This window comes from Delphinapterus leucas, chromosome 2 (genome assembly GCF_059928025.1).
Source record: "Delphinapterus leucas isolate spDelLeu-1000000601 "Yukka" chromosome 2, BTC_Dleu_Yukka2, whole genome shotgun sequence".
Taxonomy (NCBI): Eukaryota; Metazoa; Chordata; class Mammalia; order Artiodactyla; family Monodontidae; genus Delphinapterus; species Delphinapterus leucas.
In genome coordinates this window covers 106,710,820-106,731,990 of record NC_143130.1, presented here as the reverse complement: position 1 = coordinate 106,731,990, position 21,171 = coordinate 106,710,820, and the positions used below count along the sequence as shown (strand labels likewise).

The following is a 21,171-nucleotide window of genomic DNA, read 5'->3' as shown; positions in this document are numbered from 1 at the left end:
TTAAGAGAGAAAGGACATTAAATTTCCGTACTGCTGGTTTTGTTAGTAACCAAAGCAGGCTACCAGTGTTAGCAAAGCATATTAGTAGGAATCAAAATATCCATAGGAATTAATTAATGTGGTCTCAACACCTAAAGGTTCTACTGTGACCAAGTTCTTAAGCAAAGACTAAGCTTAATATAAGCACATGTGATACTTTGATTTATAATAAGAAATATATATTTGATCTTCATTCCATTTCTGGCATAGAGCATCTAAAGTTCTTGGTATTTCTTGTGGCAAGAGTCTTAAAGATGTCTTATATTATGTCAGTGAGGTGACTTTTGGAAAGCACCTAAGGATGGGGGTCTAGTTGACAGAGGAGCCAACCTGGTGATTAGAGGGTTGGAACTTTTAGGCCTACCCCCCTGACCTCCAGGGAGGGGACAGGGGCTGTTGAATCAACTGCCAATGGCCAATGATTTAATCAATCCTATCTAAGCAAAGAAATCTCTATAAAACCTTAAGGCCAGGGTTCAGAGAGTTTCTGAGTTGGTGAACAGGTGAAGATTCTGGGAGAGTGGTGTGCTCAGGAAAGTTTCTTCATTAGCCTGCATCAGCTCACTCTTACCTAGTAGACTATTTGTTATAGTATGGTATTGTGTATGTTGTGTTTCCTTCTAGGCAGAGATGATATTAAAAACTTTTAACCCAATGTTTAATCATCCGTTTGTTGTTTGGTATGGATATCAGAACAGACACAGGTTGTAGGGAGAGAGTGAGAGTGTTAGAACAGAATCCTGGTGGGGACTCCCAGCTATGCCAAACATTTACTCTTCAGTTGCTGGGTCGTGGATAAGCTTGGGAGAGGAACCAAGACAGCCAATATGGCAGGGGTTGAAAGCGAGCATGTAAGGGACCATTGAGAAATGGCTAGTTGCCAACTAGCATGGTGGTATTTCCATTTTTAACAACCAATAAGGGTTTTATAGTGTATACTCAGGGAATGTCAGCTCCGTATCTAGTAGCTAACTTTGCCTAAAATTCATGTGAAGTGTCAGCAGGTGGGATAGTGCCCTAGTAGATTCATTGTTCCCAGATGTTATTAACTGAGGGTATATGATATACCTTTACATTCATTATTCTAAATAGAATTATTTGCTTAAACAGCTTTTAAATTATGTAACCATCTTAAACAATCAACTCTGCTTTAAAAAGATGAACTTCTATGGAATGGGGTTAATCAAACTTTCTACCACCTTAACATACCTTGTGGTTATGAAACACTCCCGCAGTGACAGTGTAACTATGGTAGTTCTCAGGGTTTGAGGGTGAGGGCTGTAGTCTTAAACTCCTAGGTGATTGCTACATGCCACTTCTACCCTATTGATCTAGAACAGTAGGAAGAAAAAGCACAAACATACAACTTACGACATTTAGCACTAATTTTTGTACTGTCAATGTTGATTCCCTTTTCCATTAGGACTTTCAAAAGAAAGAAAAAGAATTCTTGGCTAATTTGTCTTTCCCTGATTTTTCATGGAAACCCCTGAACTGGACAATAGTTAAGCTGCTTGGTTTCACTTGATGTTCATGTCCCTCAGAACAGATTTCGTCATAGCCACACCTGTATTTTATTTTATTTATTTTATTTTTAATTAGTTTTTTTGCATGAATCCCAAAAGAGGTCCTCCCTGCCTCTGTAAAGTAGGAAAGAAGTAGACTATCATATCCATGCATCTTTTCATTTGGTGGAGGTAGGAAGGACCCTATAATCTTTATTATTTTCGTTATTATTTTAAATTTATTATTATTATTATTAGAGTTCTCACACTATTTAAAAAAGTGAAACTCTCCTTCCCTTTTCCAGTCCTCCCATAGAAACGTACATGTAAAATTTTTTCTACTACATATTATTTTAGTCAGTTACAGGAATTATATACTAATAACCATTCTTAACATTGGCACTTTTTCTAGACTGACTTAAATCTTAGCAATAGGATTCTACCTATTTGATTTCTCAGAAAATTTATAACCTTGATCACAAAAATTTAAAACACTAAATAGAAACTTTAACAAGGATTTTAAAATAGAGATTGGAAATGGCTTTCTCATCATCTCTCATAGTATATGCTACAGCAATTGGATATATACAAAGTTGTTAGAAAATGGCAATCATTAGTTTCAGAGAACACCAGGAACTCAGAGGTGCAGATTCAGTTTTACAGTTCATGTGCTGTGTAACTGATTGGAGAAATTGTAAAACATTTTACGAATTATAAAATGTACACAAATGTAGTTATTTAAATTTTAAGTTTAATGGGATTTTTAGAATAGGAGACGAGATCCCTGAAGGCAGGATTGTCATGAAAACTTCCCTTATTCTCTGATTTGGAGAAGAGACATATGCCAGCATTTCTAACTTTTGGGCATATGAAGACTTTCTGGAATTTAGAATAATATTGCTTCTTCTTCATTCAACAAGTGATACTCCTTATTAGAAAGAGGCTTGATCAGTAACTATTTAATTGAGGACTTTTTCTACAAAATTAAAAAAAATCGTAAGATATAGGTTTAGTCAGTATAGAATATTTTGTTCAAAGTCCAAATTATGCCTAGAATTGTACCCTGATTTCACCTTTCATTACTTATACTCTTACCCAGACTCTTTATAGCATCAGTATCAACAGCAAGTAACATTTAAGGGTTTAATGGCCAAATACTCTGGAAAGTACTGCAAGGCACTCAAGGAAAGTAAAAGCAATGATCCGTGTTCTCCGTTCAGTATAGTAACCCTATATAGTTGGAGATGAAAGAACATAAATATGAAACAGTGATCAACAAAGGACAGAATGTAATGAAGGTAGCCTGTAGGTCAAAAGAAAGTTTGACATGATTTCAAACGATTAGGAAAGTCTTTAGAGAAGAGGTGGCACGTGGGTTTGCCTTGAAGAGTGTCCAAGATTTGGATGAACAGAGAAAAAAGAAGAAAGAGTTTTCAAGAAGAAAGGAGAGTCTCATTCACTGTCTTCTATTATTGACCCCTACAGTGTCCGGATTGAAGTGATGACTGATTAACTACCATTCCATAGAAGTTCATCTTTTTAAAACAATGTTTATTGTTTGAGATGATTATATAAATTAAGAAGTTGGTTAACCAAATTATTTTATATTTTTAAAGGACGATATTGAATGGAAAGGTACATTAAGCACCCTCAGTTAATCACATCTGGGAACAAATGAATCAAGTACCCGATGACAATACACATGAATTATAGGCAGAGTAACTACTCCTCACACAGTTGATATGTTATGAGTATGTGCTATGAGACCCATACTGGCTGTTAAATATAGAAATACTTCCACACTCATTGGCAATTCATCGCCTCTGAAAGTGCTCTCCTCCAGTATCTACCATGCATTACCCAGATTTACCCAGGATTCAGCAACTAAAGAGTTAATGCCTAGCATAGCAGGGGGTCCCCACCAACCATCTCTTCTGGAAATCTGACCCTCCCCTGTCTGTTCTGGTGGATCTATGCCCTTAACGAAACAGGTGATTAAATATTGGGCTGTTTTGAATATCCTGGGATATTGAGGATATCCTGGGATACTGAGAGCCTTTTTGCCGTGCTCACAGAGCACTTGGAATCTCCCAGAACCCCTGACCCTGAGGCATCTACTCCCCCCCGCCCCCCGTCACCTGCCCTCTACCCCCTTTCCCCCTTCTGGAAAGAATCAGTAACACAAGTGATGAACTCTGGAAAATCACTATTTCCAAACCATGTCCCAGGAGCAACAAGGCTGAGGTCCAAGAATTTTGTGGATACTGTGCTGCCCCACATCCTCTTCCTAAATTCAACTGTGAAACCACAAGTTTGGTGTCAGCCCCACAGCAAAACTGTGCTTGTAAAATCCAGTGAGGTCTCAATTTCCTCATCATAGTTCTTTCTCTCTCCCGAGCCTCTCACCCAAATCTACCTTGATCCTGTTTTCCTGATTTTGTGTTAGTTTTGTTTCAGCAACCAATGTAGTTTTTCATACATTCCAAGCACCAGCAACTCTGGGGCTCTGTCACTGAGCACTGTGACAGGAGGGGTGACCCTCAGAACTTCCATTTTCTCTAAGTCTTTCCTCTCAAAACATAAATGTGATAAAAATACTGAGTGTCTACATTTTATGGTGGTGTCTTTGCTAGTACATTTCTTTTTTTCAGCCTTTCTTAGATATAATTGACATATAAAATTTTAAGATATTTAAAGTGTACATCGTGGTGATTTATGTATAGATAGATATTCTGAAAGGATTCACCTTATCTAGTTGATTAACACATTCATGACCTCACATATTTATCTCTTTTTCTTGCTGAGAACATTTAAGTTCTACTTTCTTAGCACATTTCAATTACACAATGTTATCGACTGTGGTCACCATGCTTAATGTTAAATCTTCAGACTTTATTCATCTTATAGCTGAAATTTTGTACACTTTACCAACCTCTTCCTATTTCCTCCACAACTCAGCCCTGGCAACCACTTTCCTACTCTCTGTAGGAAAACAAACAAGTCACACACAAAATTTTGACATTTTTTTCCTTTTTAGATTCCACATATAAGTGACACCATGCTGTATTTGTCTTTTCTGGCTTATTTTACTTACACAGTGCTCTCCAGGTCCATCCATGTTGTCGCAAATGGCAGGATTTCTTTCTTTCTCCTGCTGAATCATATTCCATCGTACATATGTTCAGCTTCTCCTTTATCCAGGCAACTAAGGATGGACACTTAGGTTCTTTCCATATCTTGGCTATTGTGAATAATGCTACCATAAATATGGGAGTGCAGATATTTCCTTGATATCGTTTTCATTTTGTTTGTATATGTGCCCAGAAGTGGGGTTGCTGGATCCGATGGTAATCCTATTTTTATTTTTTTGAAGAGCCTCTACGTTGTTTTCCATAGTGACTGCACCAATTTACATTCCCACCAACAGTGCATAAGGGGTTCCCTTTTCTCCACATCCTAACCAACACTTATGTCTTGTCTTTTAGATGACAGCCATTCTAATAGGTGTGAGGTGACATTTCATTGTGGTTTTGATTTGCATTTTTCTGATGATTAGTGGTACTGAGCACGTGTTCATGTGCCTGTTGGCCATTGCATGCCTTCTTCGGAAAAATGTCTATTCAGTTTCTCTGTCCATTAAAATTTTTTTTTGTTGGAGTATAGTTGATTTACAATGTTGTGTTAGTTTCAGGTGTACAGCAAAGTGAATCAGTTACACATATACATACATCCACTCTTTTTCAGATTCTTTTCCCATATAGGCCATTACAGAGTACTGAGTGGAGTTCTCTTGCTATACACTAGGTCCTTATCAGCTATCTATCTTACATATAGTATTGTGTATATGTGAATCCCAATCTTCCAATTTTTCCCTCCCCCTGTAACCCCCGGTAACCATAAGTTTGTTTTCTACATCTGTAATTCTATTTTTGTTTTGTAGATAAGTTCATATGTACCCTTTTTTTAGATTCCACATATAAGCGATGTCATATATCTGTCATTCTCTGTCTGACTTACTTCACTTAGTATGACAGTCTCTAGGTCCATCCATGTTACTGCACATGGCATTATTCCATTTTTTTATAGCTGAGTAATATTCCATTGTATATATTTATCACATCTTCTTTATCCTTTCCTCTGTTGATGGACATTTAGGTTGCTTCCATGTCCTGGCTATTGTGAATAGTGCTGCAATGAACATTGGGGTGCATGTATCTTTTCAAATTATGGTTTTCTCCGGATATATGTCCAGGAGTAGGATTGCTGGATCATATGGTAGCTCTATTTTTAGTTTTTTAAAGAACCTCCATACTGATTTCCATAGTGGCTGTACCAGTTTACATTCCCACCAACAGTGTAGGAGGGTTCCATTTTTTCCACACCCGCTCCACCATTTATTGTTTGTAGATTTTTTGATGATGGCCATTCTGACCGGTGTGAGGTGATAGCTCACTGTCGTTTTGATTTGCATTTCTCTAATAATTAGTGATGCTGCACATCTTTTCATGTGCTTTTTGTCCATCTGTATGGTCACCTAATCTATGACAAAGTAGGCAAGAATATACAATGGAGAAAAGACAGCCTCTTCAATAAGTGGTGCTGGGCATGAAATTAGAACACTCTCTAACACCATACACAAAAATAAACTCCGAGTGGATTAAAGACCTAAATGTAAGGCCGTATACTATAAAACTCTTAGAGGAAAACATAGGCAGAACACTCTTTGACATAAATCGCAGCAAGATCTTTTTTGACCCACCTCCTAGAGTAATGAAAATAAAAACAAAAATAAACTAATGGGACCTAATGAAACCTAAAAGCTTTTGCACAGCAAAGGAAACCATAAACAAAATGAAAAGACAACCCTCAGAATGGGAGAAAATATTTGCAGATGAAGCAACCGACAAGGGATTGATCTGCAAAATATACAAACAGCTCATGCAGCTCAGTATCAAAAAAACAAATAACCCAATCAAACAATGGGCAGAAGATCGAAATAGACATTTCTCCTCTGTCCATTCTTAATTGGATTTTTTGTATTTGGTTGCTTCCAAGTTTTAGCAAATGCAAATAAAGCTGCTATAAACATTTGTGTGCAGGTTTTTGTATGAATGTAATTTTCAACTCATTTGGGTAAATACCAAGGAGCTCTATTGCTGAATCATATGATAAAATTATGTTTAGTCTTGTTTGAAACTGCCAAACTGTTTTCCAAAGCGGCCGTACCATATTGCATTCCCACCAGCAATGAATGAGAGTTTCTGCTGCACCACATCCTTACTAGCATTTGGTGTTGTCAGTTTTTTGGATTTTACTCATTCTAGTAGGTGTGTAGTGGTATCTCACTGTTGATTTAATTTGAAGTTCCCTAATTATATCAATATATAATGCTTTCATACATTTATTTGACATTTGTATAACTTCTTCGGTAAGATGTTTGTTCATATCTTTTGGCCATTTTTTAATTGGGCTTTTTATTTTCTTATTGTTGAGTTTGAGTTCTTTGTATATTTTGGATACCACTCTTTTACTAGATACATGTTTTGCAAATATTTTCCCCCAGTCTGTGGCTTATCTTTCATTTTCTTAATTTTTATACTTTTAAAAGTCTTTGTCTTCTTTGAAAATATCCATGGTGATTTTCACATGTTGTACTCCTGGGTACATAAATTGTTTCCTCTCCCTCCATGTAATTGGGAATATATTTTTGAAACATAATATTTTTTCTTTTACATTTCCAGGCACATAACCTTATCTATATTCTTTCTATCTGTTTTGAGTGGGATGGGGAGATTAGATTACTCCCAAAGGAATGAAAATAGTTCATTTCGTCATTTAGTTCTGACATTTAATTTGGATTTTTGACTTCTCAGCAATAGAATTGTCTTGGATAACTGGTTCGTTCAAAGGTAAATTTTTTTCTAAATTATTTCATCGTATCTTTCAATATGTTGTAAGTAAGGCCTGTTAGACTTGATAGTAGAGTTTTTATGTAAGGAAAGGGTGACAGGAGGTGTAGGTGAGATAGGAATGTCAATTTTATTGGTCTCGGGAGACTGATCGAAGAAAAAGGAAGATGGAGGCAGAGCAAGGAAATCAGATGTCAGGACCCTTGTCCTTTCCCTCCCCTGTGAAAGACAGATTAACTCATGGGGTGAGGATAGGTTAGAAACATGTAGATAAATATGAGAGCACAAGAATATTGGAGAGTGGAGCACGTCTCAAAAGTCCAGGTGGGATAACCCACACCTAACGAGTTATCTACCCATGGAGAAGACCAGACTGTCTACTCAGCTACATAGACCAAAGGATCCAGAAAGCAGTGCATGGATTTGAGGCTTTTTTTCCCTCCTCAACTGACACTCAATAATTTCCCCTTATTACCCAGATGTCATCCTGGGGAAGGGGAAGTTAAGGTGGTGGAACTTCCAACAAAGCACCTAAAGAGATTGAGTCATCCAAGAGACTTTAAATCAGCCCTGACACGGAATTGAACTTTAAATGGACTGAATATTTAAAAACATTGACACCTGAAAGGAACTCTTTAAACCTGAAGAAACTGAGGTATTGTTAATTGCAAGTTTCAGTTTCATAACGACTTAGTGGATGGGATGGTTAATGGGAAAGATCATTAGAGAAACTTTTTTCTTTACGTATCTTTCTATATGTAACTAAGTACAGTGTAAATTTGCTATCCTACTATATAAATCTCCTTTTTTCCTCCCTATGTTATTCATTAGTCCATTCTTCCATTCACCCATCCCATTGAATTGATTTGTTGAAACTACTAAATAAAATAATACATGTTATGAACCTATCAGAATGTGGGACATGTATACACAATTTGTGTTAGCCACTACTACTACTATTATTATTTGTATAATATTGTCATTATTATTAATTTTCTGCATACCATATAGTCTGTTTCCTATGAGTTACTTCAGAATCCCTAGTAAATACAACTATGGAGGAGATGGCAATGTAGAAAAGTTATCAATTTTTATTTTATCAAGTTTAATTAGAAAAACGCCATCAATTAACTTCACTCAAAAAAAACTTTAAAAAATCATATCTGTGAATATAGCCAATATTTTATAGTAACTATAAATGGAGTACAACTTTTAAAAATTGTGAGTCACAATGTTGTAGACCTGAAACTTACATATAATATTGTACATCAACTCTACCTCAATCAAAAAAAAAACTAGCAATATAACACTGGCCAAATTAAAAAAAGTTATACCTGTGAATTTAAGAATATTGTAGGCACTATTGCTATTCAAATGAATAAAACTCAGCTTCCGACAAGTAAAGCTTGCATTTTTGTTGGAATAAAGTAAAACATACATTTAAGTTTCATAAAGTGTTAGGTTTGTTACACTAGAAATATGCTTAGGGTTTCAGTTATGGGTTAAAAAGAGGAAGTGCTCAGTTTTAACTGGGCAAGAGGGTCAGGATAAGAATTAAGAGAAGAGGGGAAATTTGGGAACATCTTGAACAGTAGTGAAGTGGCTGAGCGGGGATGGGTATTCCACACAGAGGGAACAGAGTCCACAAAGGTGTAGGCAGGAAATAATTTCATGTGCTGATGAGATGAGAGCATAGAGTGGGAGAGGATAGGAGTGTGGCAACAAAGGAGGCTGAATTACTCATCCATTAATCCATTCAACAGATAGCTCTCTACTGTTTACCCTGTCAGGCATGGAAGGTGCTGGGGATACAGTGATGGTCTCTGCTTTGATGGACTCACATTCTGAATAATCACAGTCTTCTTCTATGGGAAATGGGGCTTTGTTGAAGGGGGAATGACTTTATTTTTATTGTAGGAAGGTCACTTGGTGGCCGTGTGAAGCAGTGTTTGAAGGGGGCACAAATGAGGATGGAGAGACTTGATGACAGACAGACTAGAGGTAGATGATCATTTATTAATTCAAATGAGAGGAGCTGACACCACTAGAAGCAAGAACAGAAAGAAGTAAGCTTTGATAACTAGCTTGAATCTATTAAGTCTTGGTGACTACTTGGACCTGGGGTGTAGAAGAGAGGGTAAAACTTGAATGGCCCAGAATTATCTGACTTGTGTGAAAGGTGATACCCTCACTGAGTTTGTTGTCTCACTGCTTTTCTAGACAATCTAGAGCCTGGGGTGCTGAGCCTGGGCTGGGACCTGATGCTCTAGGAACTGAGGCTGGAAGGGGTATATTTAGAGTGAGTTGTGGGAGTGGATGGGATTTGGTGAACAGGGGTGGCATAACTTGCCCTTGGGCTGCAGCATGTGAAACTAAATGGGAGTGTTCCAGACGGCTCCAAGCTGTTCAAGGGGACTAAGAAGGGGACTTTTAGCTATGAGGCTATGGGTCTAAGGCAGGCAGTGGAGGAGCTCTCAAGGAAGGCTGTGAAAAAGCCATAGGAAATCCAAAAGAACATCTGCATGTCACCAGCTCTGGTTCTGTTCCAGCCTGGGTACCTAATCCCATGAGCTAGTACTGATAACTAAGGGATGAAACAGTATTCCTATGAAAGCTTATTTTTAGTTATTCTTTAGCAATCTGGCTTTGGCTCCCCTTGGTTTCGTCCAAATCCAGTAACTTCCATCACTCATTCTAAACATACCTCCAACCTCAGCTCTGGAAACCTCTCATGGACTTAAATACAGCCATGGAGTATCTGCTCCAACTTTATCACTCACTTGAAGTGGGCAGATGGAATTAAATGCTCCACAAGGGGTCTTCATAGCAAAAGCTATGTTTTGGGGGAATTATGGACATACAAAGAAATGTTGGATCATTTTTTCTATTTTATTATTTTTTTCCGCTTTGCATAAGTATGATGAATCCTTTCCAGGTCCAGACATCCCCTATTTCTCAGGGGATGTAAGGTGGTGACCCTGATGATGGCAGCTGCTTGGCCCTACCTTTAGACCTGGTTCTTCTAGATGGCTCACCTCCTCCCAGAAGCAATGATAGCGTAACCAGAAGCTAAACTTTTTGTTTTTAAAAATTAATTAATCAATTAATTTGCATTTGCTGATGAGTACTAGCAGCACATGAAATCCTGTTTGACGGTGTTTGTTGTCTTTCCTCAACTTCTTAGGACAGACCAACGGTGCATGAAGGAAATTTAAGAAATACAGGGTGAAATTAGGTTAAAGTCAGGAGGGGGACTGATAGATCAATCAGGAAACAATGAGATAAATGTGATGTAGTTTTTCAACCTGTTTTGTAATTAGAAAGAAATAAGGTGTGGACGGACACACACACACACACACACACACACACACACACACACACACACACACACACACACACACACACACACACACACACGATCAGATAGCCTAGGCTGGTAGGTAGAGGGTGGAGAAATTCTTCAGAGGGTGGAGAAATTCTTCAAACTCAGAAATTTACTGTGTGTCTTAATCCTGAGCAAAGCTGAGGAGGGAAAAATAAAAAATAAGATTTGTGGGGAGTATAAAAGCTCAATTTCGGATATGTTGACTTTGATATGATCATGGGGCATGCAGATGGAGAATACAGGTTTAGTTCAAGCTATGAGAGTCCCTGGATGGCAGTGACACAGAATATCTGACCTGTCCTATATAACAACAGGGTTGTGAGAATTAAATAAATACATGTGAATGTACTTTACAAAACTATATAGCATTGTGTACCTCCATTATTTTTATTACTATTTTGAGAATTCCAGCTTATAGCATCATTTCTGTGTTTCTTATAGGCAGATAGAATAGTATTTTTTTTCTCCAGAGAAGTCAATGATTTTTCTATGTTCATCTTACCCCAACTACTTCCCCCCAGCCCCTGTGTAGATGCTGAGGTTTGAGGTTTCTGTAAGCCTCTCTCTGTTGCTCATCTCACTGTGGACCACTGTAAGTGCAGAAATACATTGCAGCATCCTCCAGCTGGGAGTCTGAGATACTGAGACGGAAGGATTTGGCTTCTTTCTGGAAGTTCACAGAGTAGTGACTGTTGGTTGCATTCTGTTGCTTATAAGCTTCTTGGCCAATAATGAAAATCATCTCCCCACTGGGAGGCTGTTTGTACCACAACAAATAATAATCACTGTCACTAGTGCTATACGTACAGTCCAGGGTCACTGTGTCTGCCTCTTGCACAGACACTTCTGGTTGAGGCTGAGTGACCATCTGGGCCACACTGGATCCTGTGGGAAAGAGGAGAGAAAGGACCACCCTGGGTGTCACAGGAGGGAAAGAGAGCAGGCAGACCAGCCCACACTGGTTGCCATCTCCACCCACCTTTCTTCTGCTTTATCCAAACTTCAGGTAAAATCCATCAGCTTTCTTGCCTCCAGTAGCTGGGACCCATGAGGAGGTAAGATCCCTGTGTTATTAATCTTTCTTCCTACTTCCCAGTCCTATTGGATGTTAGTAAAAGCAAAACATGTGCCTTCCTTACCGAGATAGGTAAGACCACGACTGCCCACAGCAAACCGGGGCCTGCCGTGCTGGCAGCTCTCTCCTGCAGGGTGACAAAAGCTCTTGTTCTTATCTGAACCTTAGGTATTAGCTGTACTGGGTGACATCACTGCTTCAGAACAGGAACTGGTATGTCAGGTGGGCGGTTGAATAACTGTTGTCAACTGTGCAAGCAGTGCCCTCTTCAGGTCACAGAAATAATTACTGAGGCAATTCCTATGATTCACTCCTCTACCCAGGAAGAACTTGGTTTAAGGAAATCTGTTCTGTAAGGAATCTGTTTATACGAGTTTCAGGTTTCTATTTATATTCAATGAAGAGACCTTGATATTTAAAACATACCCTATTTTTCCCTTCATTGCTGCTTTTAAAAATCCTACCTTTTATCATAACTTCTCCAAAGAAACCTTCTGTGACTGTGTTAGAACATACTGATTTTCCCCTTAATATTCTCTTATGAATATATGATGTTTACAAAATAAATTTTAAGCATAATCTTTGGGCTCTATTGAGCACTTATTATGTGCCCAATATTGCCAAGAGCATTGAAGAATTCCGTATACCTGTACGAGGCAAAGTTCTGTCCTCATAGAGACCATAATATATTTGGGGGAGGAAAGATCAGGGCCTGGAAACAATAGCAAATGCTTTAAAAAGGTAAGTCACTATGAATCAATCTTTCAGATTCAGCACAGTGTGACTTTAGGAGAGAAGGAATTCAAGGATTCACTATTAGAGAAGAAACTTTGGAGGAGATAGAGCTTTAAGGTGTGCTTATGGGACTAATATGATTTGACCAGACTGATACACACATTAAAGGGAAATTTGGGTGAGCGGAACAACCAGAAAAAAAATTCAAGAGTTTGAAGTGCTTATGGGTCAGTAAGGAGAATAGATGGACTTGAATAGAGGTATATTTTGAGAAGAAGTAGGAATGAGGTTTAAATAATAGAGGGTGAGCAGATTCAGGGACAGGGATAATGAGAAAAGTTGAGACTTGGTAACTAAGGACATGATCACACATCTGCAGAGACTGGAGTTTTGTAAATATGGTCTGTTTCACCATCTTTTGAAAAAATAAGGTGACAGCTTCTAGTTTTCCAATTATGTAATCACTCAAGTACTCCCATGCTCTTATTAGCAATCAGCCCAATAAAGTTCACCTTAAATTTCTTCTGTTCTTTCTCTATTAAAATTTCAAAGAATTCTCTATTAAAATTTCAAAGAAATTTTCTCTATTAAATGTTGTTCCCCCCCAAAATGGAGCCTAAAGCAAAGACTCAGGTGAAGATAGTTTATTTAGGACGTGATCTTAAGAAGCAGAAATGAGGAGGTAGATAGCACAGGATTAGGGCTTGATTCTCCCAGGATCTCCGAGAAGCATACAGGATGCTTCTCAGGACTATCTGCTGGGAAGCAAGAAGCTAGTGTACTCCTGTCCCTTTCCCCTCTGGTTGGTGCTTGCTGGCAGGGATGGTAATTCCCCTATACTTTCAGGCTGTGCTTGCCCATGGGCTGAATGAGCTCCCAAGGAGTCAGAGAAAGCCCTGGGGTAGGAAGTAAAAATAATGCACAGTGCATGCTTAATGTTGGATGTTATCAGCTTGAGATGAGTCTGAGCATCCAAGAATTGTCTATCACAGCCATTGATAAATTCAACCCTAGGCATTTGGACGTGACAACAGGCACATGAGATATTTGTTATAGGGCTCTCTTTGCACTACTCAGATGCGTGCTTGTCTTATGTTATTTTCACTGTGTCTCTGAGTCTTCAAGATTGTGGCTGGCTACAATCCATCTAAAACACTTAATACAGGAGGTTGCATAACTTGAGCTTCAGGCCCCACTCCTTTAATTGGTACCAAGTCTATAACTGATACTCATCTTTTCCCTCCTCCGCTGTACTCTCCAGACTTCCTTATATTGGATACCACTTTGGCGAACTTAGATTCTTGCCTGGCGGGGTGACCCAGACCCTCATTGCTGAGAGGTCTCAATTCTTTGTCACTTTGTCCTTTTTAGGCCTTGTTGCCACAGTTGCCACTTGCTCTTTTTACTGGGCATGGAAATACCCCATGTGAAACGCTTACATTCCAAACATATTTCTTCTTGCTCTCACTGTGTAATAACAATCTGGTACTCCATGATAATTGGGTCAATTATGCCCCCATCTAATAAATCCTATCTTTGTCTGCTGGACCTCTGGCACAAGGAGTTCAACTAGGTCACCTAGTGATCTAGGTGGCGGTCATAGCTGCAGGTTCAGTGGGGCCCTTACTGAATCCGCTGGTGGAAGCATTCTTCCTCAGGGAACCAGGACCTCTAATCCAGCAGAGCCTAGGACTATGAGAAAAGGCAAACACAAATTCTGAAGGTGGGTTACAGGGAGTGACAGGAGAAGAGACTGTTCTGCTTCCATTTCTTGGTTTCTAAACTTGTGTATTTTAGCTAGGGTGCCACAGCACCATACATCAGACATTGATTTAATGAATGTTATCCCTTCCTGGAATAGCATTCCAACACTAATGGTGTTGCCCCTGAGCTCGTTTCTTAGCTGAGCCTTTAGCAGGCCATTCCATCATTCTTCTAGGTCACCTATTCTAGATACCGTCAACCTAGCTTATCTCTTAAGTCTATTGTAGGACCATTGGGTTCCCTCCCTGGTTATGCTGTCACAGCTGTTGTGTTCTAAAATGGGTACCTTTTTCTGAGGAGATTCGGTTTTGGACATGGATGGACAATTAAAAGAACAAGCACCTATGAACAAAATGGAAAAGATTAAGATTCTTGGAGGTAAGAGCTCCCAGGAAAATTATAAAGATTTGCTGGACAGAGGAAATGCTTCAGAAGTCTGACCTGTCACATATACCATATGAAGCTATGAGGGTTACAGATGATAGCAAGTATGAAGACAACTTGTAAAACTGGAAAGCACTACACGTGTCATTTTTACTGTTAATTTAAGGACTACAAGTCATAGACATTCATCTCTCTGTGTCTCTTACATTCAGATAGGAGGAGCTTTTATTCCAAGGAGAAGTCAATGACTTTCTATATTCCTCTTACCCCGACCACTTCCGCCGACCTCTGCACAGATGCTGAGGTTTGAGGTTTCTGTAAGCCTCTCTCTGCTGCTCGTCTCACTGTGGACCACTGTAAGCGCAGAAATACATTGCAGCATCCTCCAGCTGGGAGTCTGAGATCCTGAGACGGAAGGATTTGGCTTCTTTCTGGAAGTTCACAGAGTAGCGACCGTTGGTTGCATTCTGTTGCTTATAAGCTTCTTGGCCAATAATGAAAATCATCTCCCCGCTGGGAGGCTGTTTGTACCACAACAAATAATAATCACTGTCACTAGTGCTATACGTACAGTCCAGGGTCACTGTGTCTGCCTCTTGCACAGACACTTCTGGTTGAGGCTGAGTGACCATCTGGGCCACACTGGATCCTGTGGGAAAGAGGAGAGAAAGGACCACACTGGGTGTCACACGAGAGAGAAAGCAGGCAGACCAGCCCAAACTGGTTCCCATCCCCACCCACCTTTCTTCTGCCTGATCCAAACCTCAGCAGAACATATCAGCTTTCACCTGGGCTCTCTGAGGCAATGCATTTACTCTGCTATTCATCTTCTCTCGTTTCACAGCCCCATTAGATAACATTATAAAGAAAGACCTAAACCTTCCTTACCCAGACAGGTGGAGACCAGGACTGCCCGCAGCAAGCTAACAAATATCATGCTTACAGCTCTCCCCTGCAGGCTGAGAAGTCTCCTGCTCTGATCTGGGTTCCCCTCTGTGCTCTGCGGCCCTCGAGCTTCAGAGCAGGAAATGGTATGACAGGTGATGGGTGACTGTCTCACTGACGAAAGTTTTCCCAATACTTTTTGGTCTCGCTTCAGGAACTAGGCTATTGGTTGTAATTTCAGATGAAAGTGAAAACCGTTTTCTGAGTTTTTTTAACTTGTAGGCTGAAAATAAAGAGAAGAGGGAGCTGGCAAATTTATTCTGCTAAGACCTAATCTTGGAGAGAAGAATGGGGACCTGGAATAGTGGGCAGAAGTGGCAGAGTTTTATTTGCAACAGTGGCAAACTCTATAATTTTTCTTTGCGTTAAAAAAAATAAAAATGACAAAGCAAGTACAATATAAACAATTAATTATGGGTGATAAGAATACACCTGTTATATTAATGTATTCAATTTTTTAATAGTTTTACAACTTCTCAAAATAAAGAATGAGAAAAAAGATATATGTTTGTGCCTGAAAAGAGCATGGACTAAACTCAGAGTAAGTGGAAGCAGATCATGTAGTGTCTAATTGTGCTTATATTTTCCACGGACACACACAAAAAAGAGACCTATTTTTTTTAAGAAGTTCTGAAATAACTATTGCAGGAGTTCTCATCAGCACCGAATTGCTTCAAACAAGTCATATTAAGAGTTGCTCCCATCACTCTCATTCCATTTTGAAAAAATATTGTGAACAAGGAAAGAAAGACCTACTGTGATTCACCAGAAGTTTGTGTTTCCAGAGGAAGTAACAGGGACACTTATGTAATTCCTGAGCTGGAGTCCCCAAGCCAAGAGTAAGAATGGGGTTCTGCTACATACTGGGTACTGTCTGACAGCACAGGTTCTCTTGTAACAGACGTGGGTGGCTGAGTCTTCTCACTGAGAGAGATGCTCAGGCGATTGTAAGAGTTGGGACCAGCCCTGAATGAGGCTGCTAAAATCTCTGTGCCCCTAAATTCAGTTTGATAGCAATGGAAGAAGGAGCAACCAGAATTTCTTCTATATCATCTCCATCTTTGCCCCATGATTTGAATTCCTGTATCTTGGTTTTGGATTCCCAAAAAGTCAGCTCTAATACAAGGACTTGTGTATAATTAGTTTATATGCAGGTGATTCTAGGAAACATTAGTAGGAAGTGAGTCAGAGAAGGGAAGGAGGCCAAGACAGGGTGTTGTCATCAAGCCGTTACTACTATGGGCAATTGGAGCTTAATCCAGCTGGGTAATTCTGGGAGATGGTATAGCATACCCTTTGGAGTTACCCCAAATGAGGCATAAAGGAGCTGGAGTAATTCATAAACTCATTACCCATCATGGCTTGAGGGATGCTTTGGGGACATCAATTCTCTGGCACATCTGACTTGTCCTGAACACTGGCCACGTGCTCTCATGGTCAGAAAATAGTCCTCAGAGTTGCTGGGATTTTCAGGGTATAGAGGTGGCTGTCAGGGTATGTGAGCAGAACACCAGCAGCATCTGTACAGCCCATACCTTTCACTGCTGAGATCCACTTGTGCTCTATGTTAAATTTACTCAGAACACTAGTTCTTTAAAAAAAAAATCAATAGAAGGATCAGTGGGACAAGTTATAATTGCTATAGTTGATTCCACAGCCATAATTCATATTTATTATCTTCCATCTACCTCTTATATCACTCATTCTTGATTCTCTTTCACCTTTGACTAATACTTCTATATCTAGACTTCTGTCCCAGGGAGGTAACCTAGACCTTCATCCCTGAGGGGCCTGAACCCCTGGTTATTCTCCCCTTATCAGGCCATAGTTGCTACAATTGCCTGTTTACAGTAATTATGGTCATGAAAGTGCTAAAAGTCATCCCGGTGAATCCCCTGAGTTTTAGTCCTATTTTTCCAGCTCCCAATAGGCAGCAATAGCCCTAAATCCTCATGATAATCAAGATAGATTGCCCCTGCCAGTGTAGTAACTCCTTTCTTGGCCTTCTGGTCTTCGGACATGAGTATCTCCAAATGACCAGGTGGTACATGTAAAGTTTGGTTTCGTGAAAACTTCTCTGTTTCCCTAATAGAAATACCCTCTCCTTTCTCTTCAAAAGGAAACAGGACCTCTAGTCCAGAAGAACCTAGAATTATGAGAACAGGAGGCACACAATATCCAAGTGAGTCACTGAAACTGGGAGTTGATGGGGAGATAGCCCTACTTCCACTCCTTGGTTCCCAGGTCCATGCATTTTATCTAACAGGAACACAGCACCATCCTGAAGAATAGTTCTCCAGCCTCTCAGAGCACTACCTCTAAGCTGGTGCTTTAGCTGAGCCTTTCAGTGGTCATTCCAATGTTCTGTTAGGCTAGTGGTTTGTGGATAATGCTGTATGTAGTAGATCAGCATACTCAATGGTCACATGCCTGTTGTCCCAACTCTTTGCTATAACTTGGGTCTGTTGATGCAAAGGGATGTGAAATCCCTTGATTAATCATAATGATCAGTCAGGCACTCTGAGCCCTCAGGTTATGCCGCTATGTGTGGCACTATGGAAGGGAAGGCAAACTCATACCCAGAACATGTATTAACCCAATAGGAAAAGATTTCTGCCACCTCCAGGGTGGAAGTGTCCAATGTAATCAACTTGCCAGCAAGTGGCTGGTTGGTCTTCTTGAGGGGTGATTCCACATTGAAGGCTCCCTGTTGTATCTGTGGCTGACAGGTTGGATATTTGACAGCAGAAGTAATTAGGTCCGACTTGGTGAGAGAAAACCCGTGCTTCTGGGCTCACGGAGAACCTCCATGCTGTCAGCTTGGCTAATCTGTCTACGGGTCTGTTGTTCAAGCAGTGAAGTGGACGAAGACAGAGGCTGGTGACATCCCCTGGTTGGATCATCTTGCCATGTGGTCACTCGATGCTTCCTCATAGTGGACACTCCCTGGGGAGCAAGGGTGTGAGACGGTGATCCAAACACTGTGTGCCTTCACTTGCTGCCCCTTCAGTTCATGGTCACTCCTAAATGTGACTCTCCCTCCTCCCACCCCAGCAGACCGTAGAAAAGAGCAAGATGCTAGGCCAGGAGTCACCAACCCCAGGGCCACGGACCAGTACTTGTTTGTGGCCTGTTAGGAACCAGGCCGCACAGCAGGTGAGTGGTGGGTGACCGAGCAAAGCTTCATCTGCTGCCCCCCATCTCTCACGTTACTGCCTGAACTGTTCCGCCCCCCCACCCCATGGAAATATTGTCCTCCTTGAAACCAGTACTTGGCGCCAGAAAGGATAGAGACCGCTGCTAGGCACTTTTAAAAGTCACCCCTTTCACTCATCTCCAGCCAGCTGGTTGAAATTTTATCCTCTTTTAAGCAGGAGACAGATTTGCCATCATACTGTGTTCTCCTTTCACTCTGTCCTTTTCTAAACTTTTTACCATTTTTCCTCAGGTTTTGGTACTTGGTCTTCTACCCCAGTCTTTTCAGAATGTCAACGTACATTTTCTTTCACTACTGAATTTGATGGTTACGGCTTTTAAGATTTTGTATTCTTAATATATTTGTAAAAGTCTACAAAGCAGCTCAAAGGCAAGAATTTTACTGTTTCCTGCCTTCTTTAGTGCTCTCTTCTTTCTGATATTAAGCCTCAGGTTTTTGAACAGTTAGGACTTCACACAGAGAAACAAAATATATTAGATGGTGTTTGAAAACACTATCCCTCTGCACATGGTATTCAAACGGAATATTTGACACTGTTATACAAAGCTCCTCCTATTTCCCTTTGCTCAGAGTGCAAAGTCAGCGCCCTGGAGCCCTTCAGGCAGGAGGTGCAGGCTTAGCAGGGTTTAGGTGCGGGACGCAGGTGTCTGAGCAGCACTGTGCACTCGTTGCACATAAGAAGGTGGTTGTGTCGTTGAGCTGGGAATCCTTCACGTGCAGGGAAAATTGCTGGTCATTTTTGTTAAGCCTGGCTGTGAATCTTCCACTGATCTTCTCTTTCTCACTTGAAAACAATTGTATCAGGGAGTGGAGGCCTTCCCTGGGATCCTGTGTAAACCACTGGAAGAAATCAGCAGTTCTGTCTCTGTAACTGCAGTTCAGTGTGAAGCTCTCGCCTTCCTTGACTTTCTTTTCCACCAGTGGTTGTCCATTTGACCCTGCTCAGGAGGAGTGAAAAGATTTTCATACATAAGAAACTTTAAAAAAAAAAATTCATTGAGCTGTGTGTATACTCATAATGTATGTACTTGTCTGTGTAAATGTTACCAGTTAATAGAAAGTGTTTTAAAAGTCACTTAGGTTATTCAGATTTTGTAATCTGTTTTCTTCTTTGTGTTTTCGTTTCTTCTGTCTCACTGAAGTTTTTTCAAAAGCATTTCAGCTTATTTTTGTAATTATTTGGCTTTTCCACACTCCTCCAATCGGGGCTCCTTTATCTATAAGTGCACAGTAGAATCACTTGGGGCACTTAAGAAAAATGCAGATTTCCAAATTTCATTCTCAGAGACTCTGCACCACCTTTTCTAGAGTCAGGCCTGGGTATCTACAGATTTTGCCAAGTGCTCAAGTGGTTCTGAGGCAAGGTGCTTGCAAATTATCTTTGGAGAAACACTGCATTGGATGTGAGTTCTTTAATAAACTGTATACCTTGCCAAAAAAAAAAGAAGGAAACTTTTTTTTTTTAAATAAAGAACTTTTCCTATTTGTTTTACAAAATTCCTTAATATAAACTCTGGATTGTCCCCTAAATTTCCTTACCAGAGTTGCCCCATTTCCCTGGCTTGACCCTTCCCCCCGCCCCCCCTTGTCCTCCCCACTCACAGCTTAGCTGCACACACAGGAGCATCAGTGAAGCTTGCAGGTGAGGCTCCATTCCTGCTTCTTCCTGGAGTCTCCGAGGATTCAGTTTAGAGGCCTGAAACGGACCATGTTCAGTTGTTCTAGTTTGTTGTTCTAGATTTTTCTGCTTCTTTTGGTTTGGAAGCCCCAGTGATCTTCACTGTGTTTTCACAACCAATCAAAATCTCACTTGTCACAAAATACATCATTGAATATACTCACTCCTGCTGCTTCCATTCACATAGTTCTAGTTTCCAGCCAGTCACTTCTGTCAGTGAAGCACTGCCCCCATGTGGTCTGAACTTTTAAATTGAATTTTGTTTCCATTTCCCTTAATAAAAAGAAATTCCTTATGTTAAATTAAAGGAAGAGAGAACATACAGAGAGGTGAAGAGTGAACAAAAAAGAAAGGAAACAAAACATAGTGTCAAAATGTTCTCTAGTGATGACTGTCTTAATATCCTTAGTGCCTGGAACTCCCTTCCTCACTCCCCTCACCTATAAGGGATCAATGCATGTGCTTTGCCTGTATGACTCTCTGTACTGTGTTCTGAGGGGCATAAATAAAAAGTTGAGAGAAGACCTGATTCTTT

At 40.1% G+C, this 21,171-nt stretch overlaps 1 protein-coding gene and 1 gene segment (V, D, J or C); one reads left to right on the top strand and one right to left on the bottom strand.

The window, feature by feature from the left end:
* The window catches only part of LOC115803651 (sal-like protein 2), a 900,219-nt gene that overhangs the window by 118,205 nt on the left and 760,843 nt on the right, over window positions 1-21,171 (top strand). The window lies entirely within an intron of this gene.
* On the bottom strand, window positions 14,864-15,823 carry LOC149750249 (T cell receptor alpha variable 38-1-like). The segment is given in 2 exon segments: window positions 14,864-15,445; window positions 15,685-15,823. Coding segments are annotated over 2 exon segments (357 nt in total).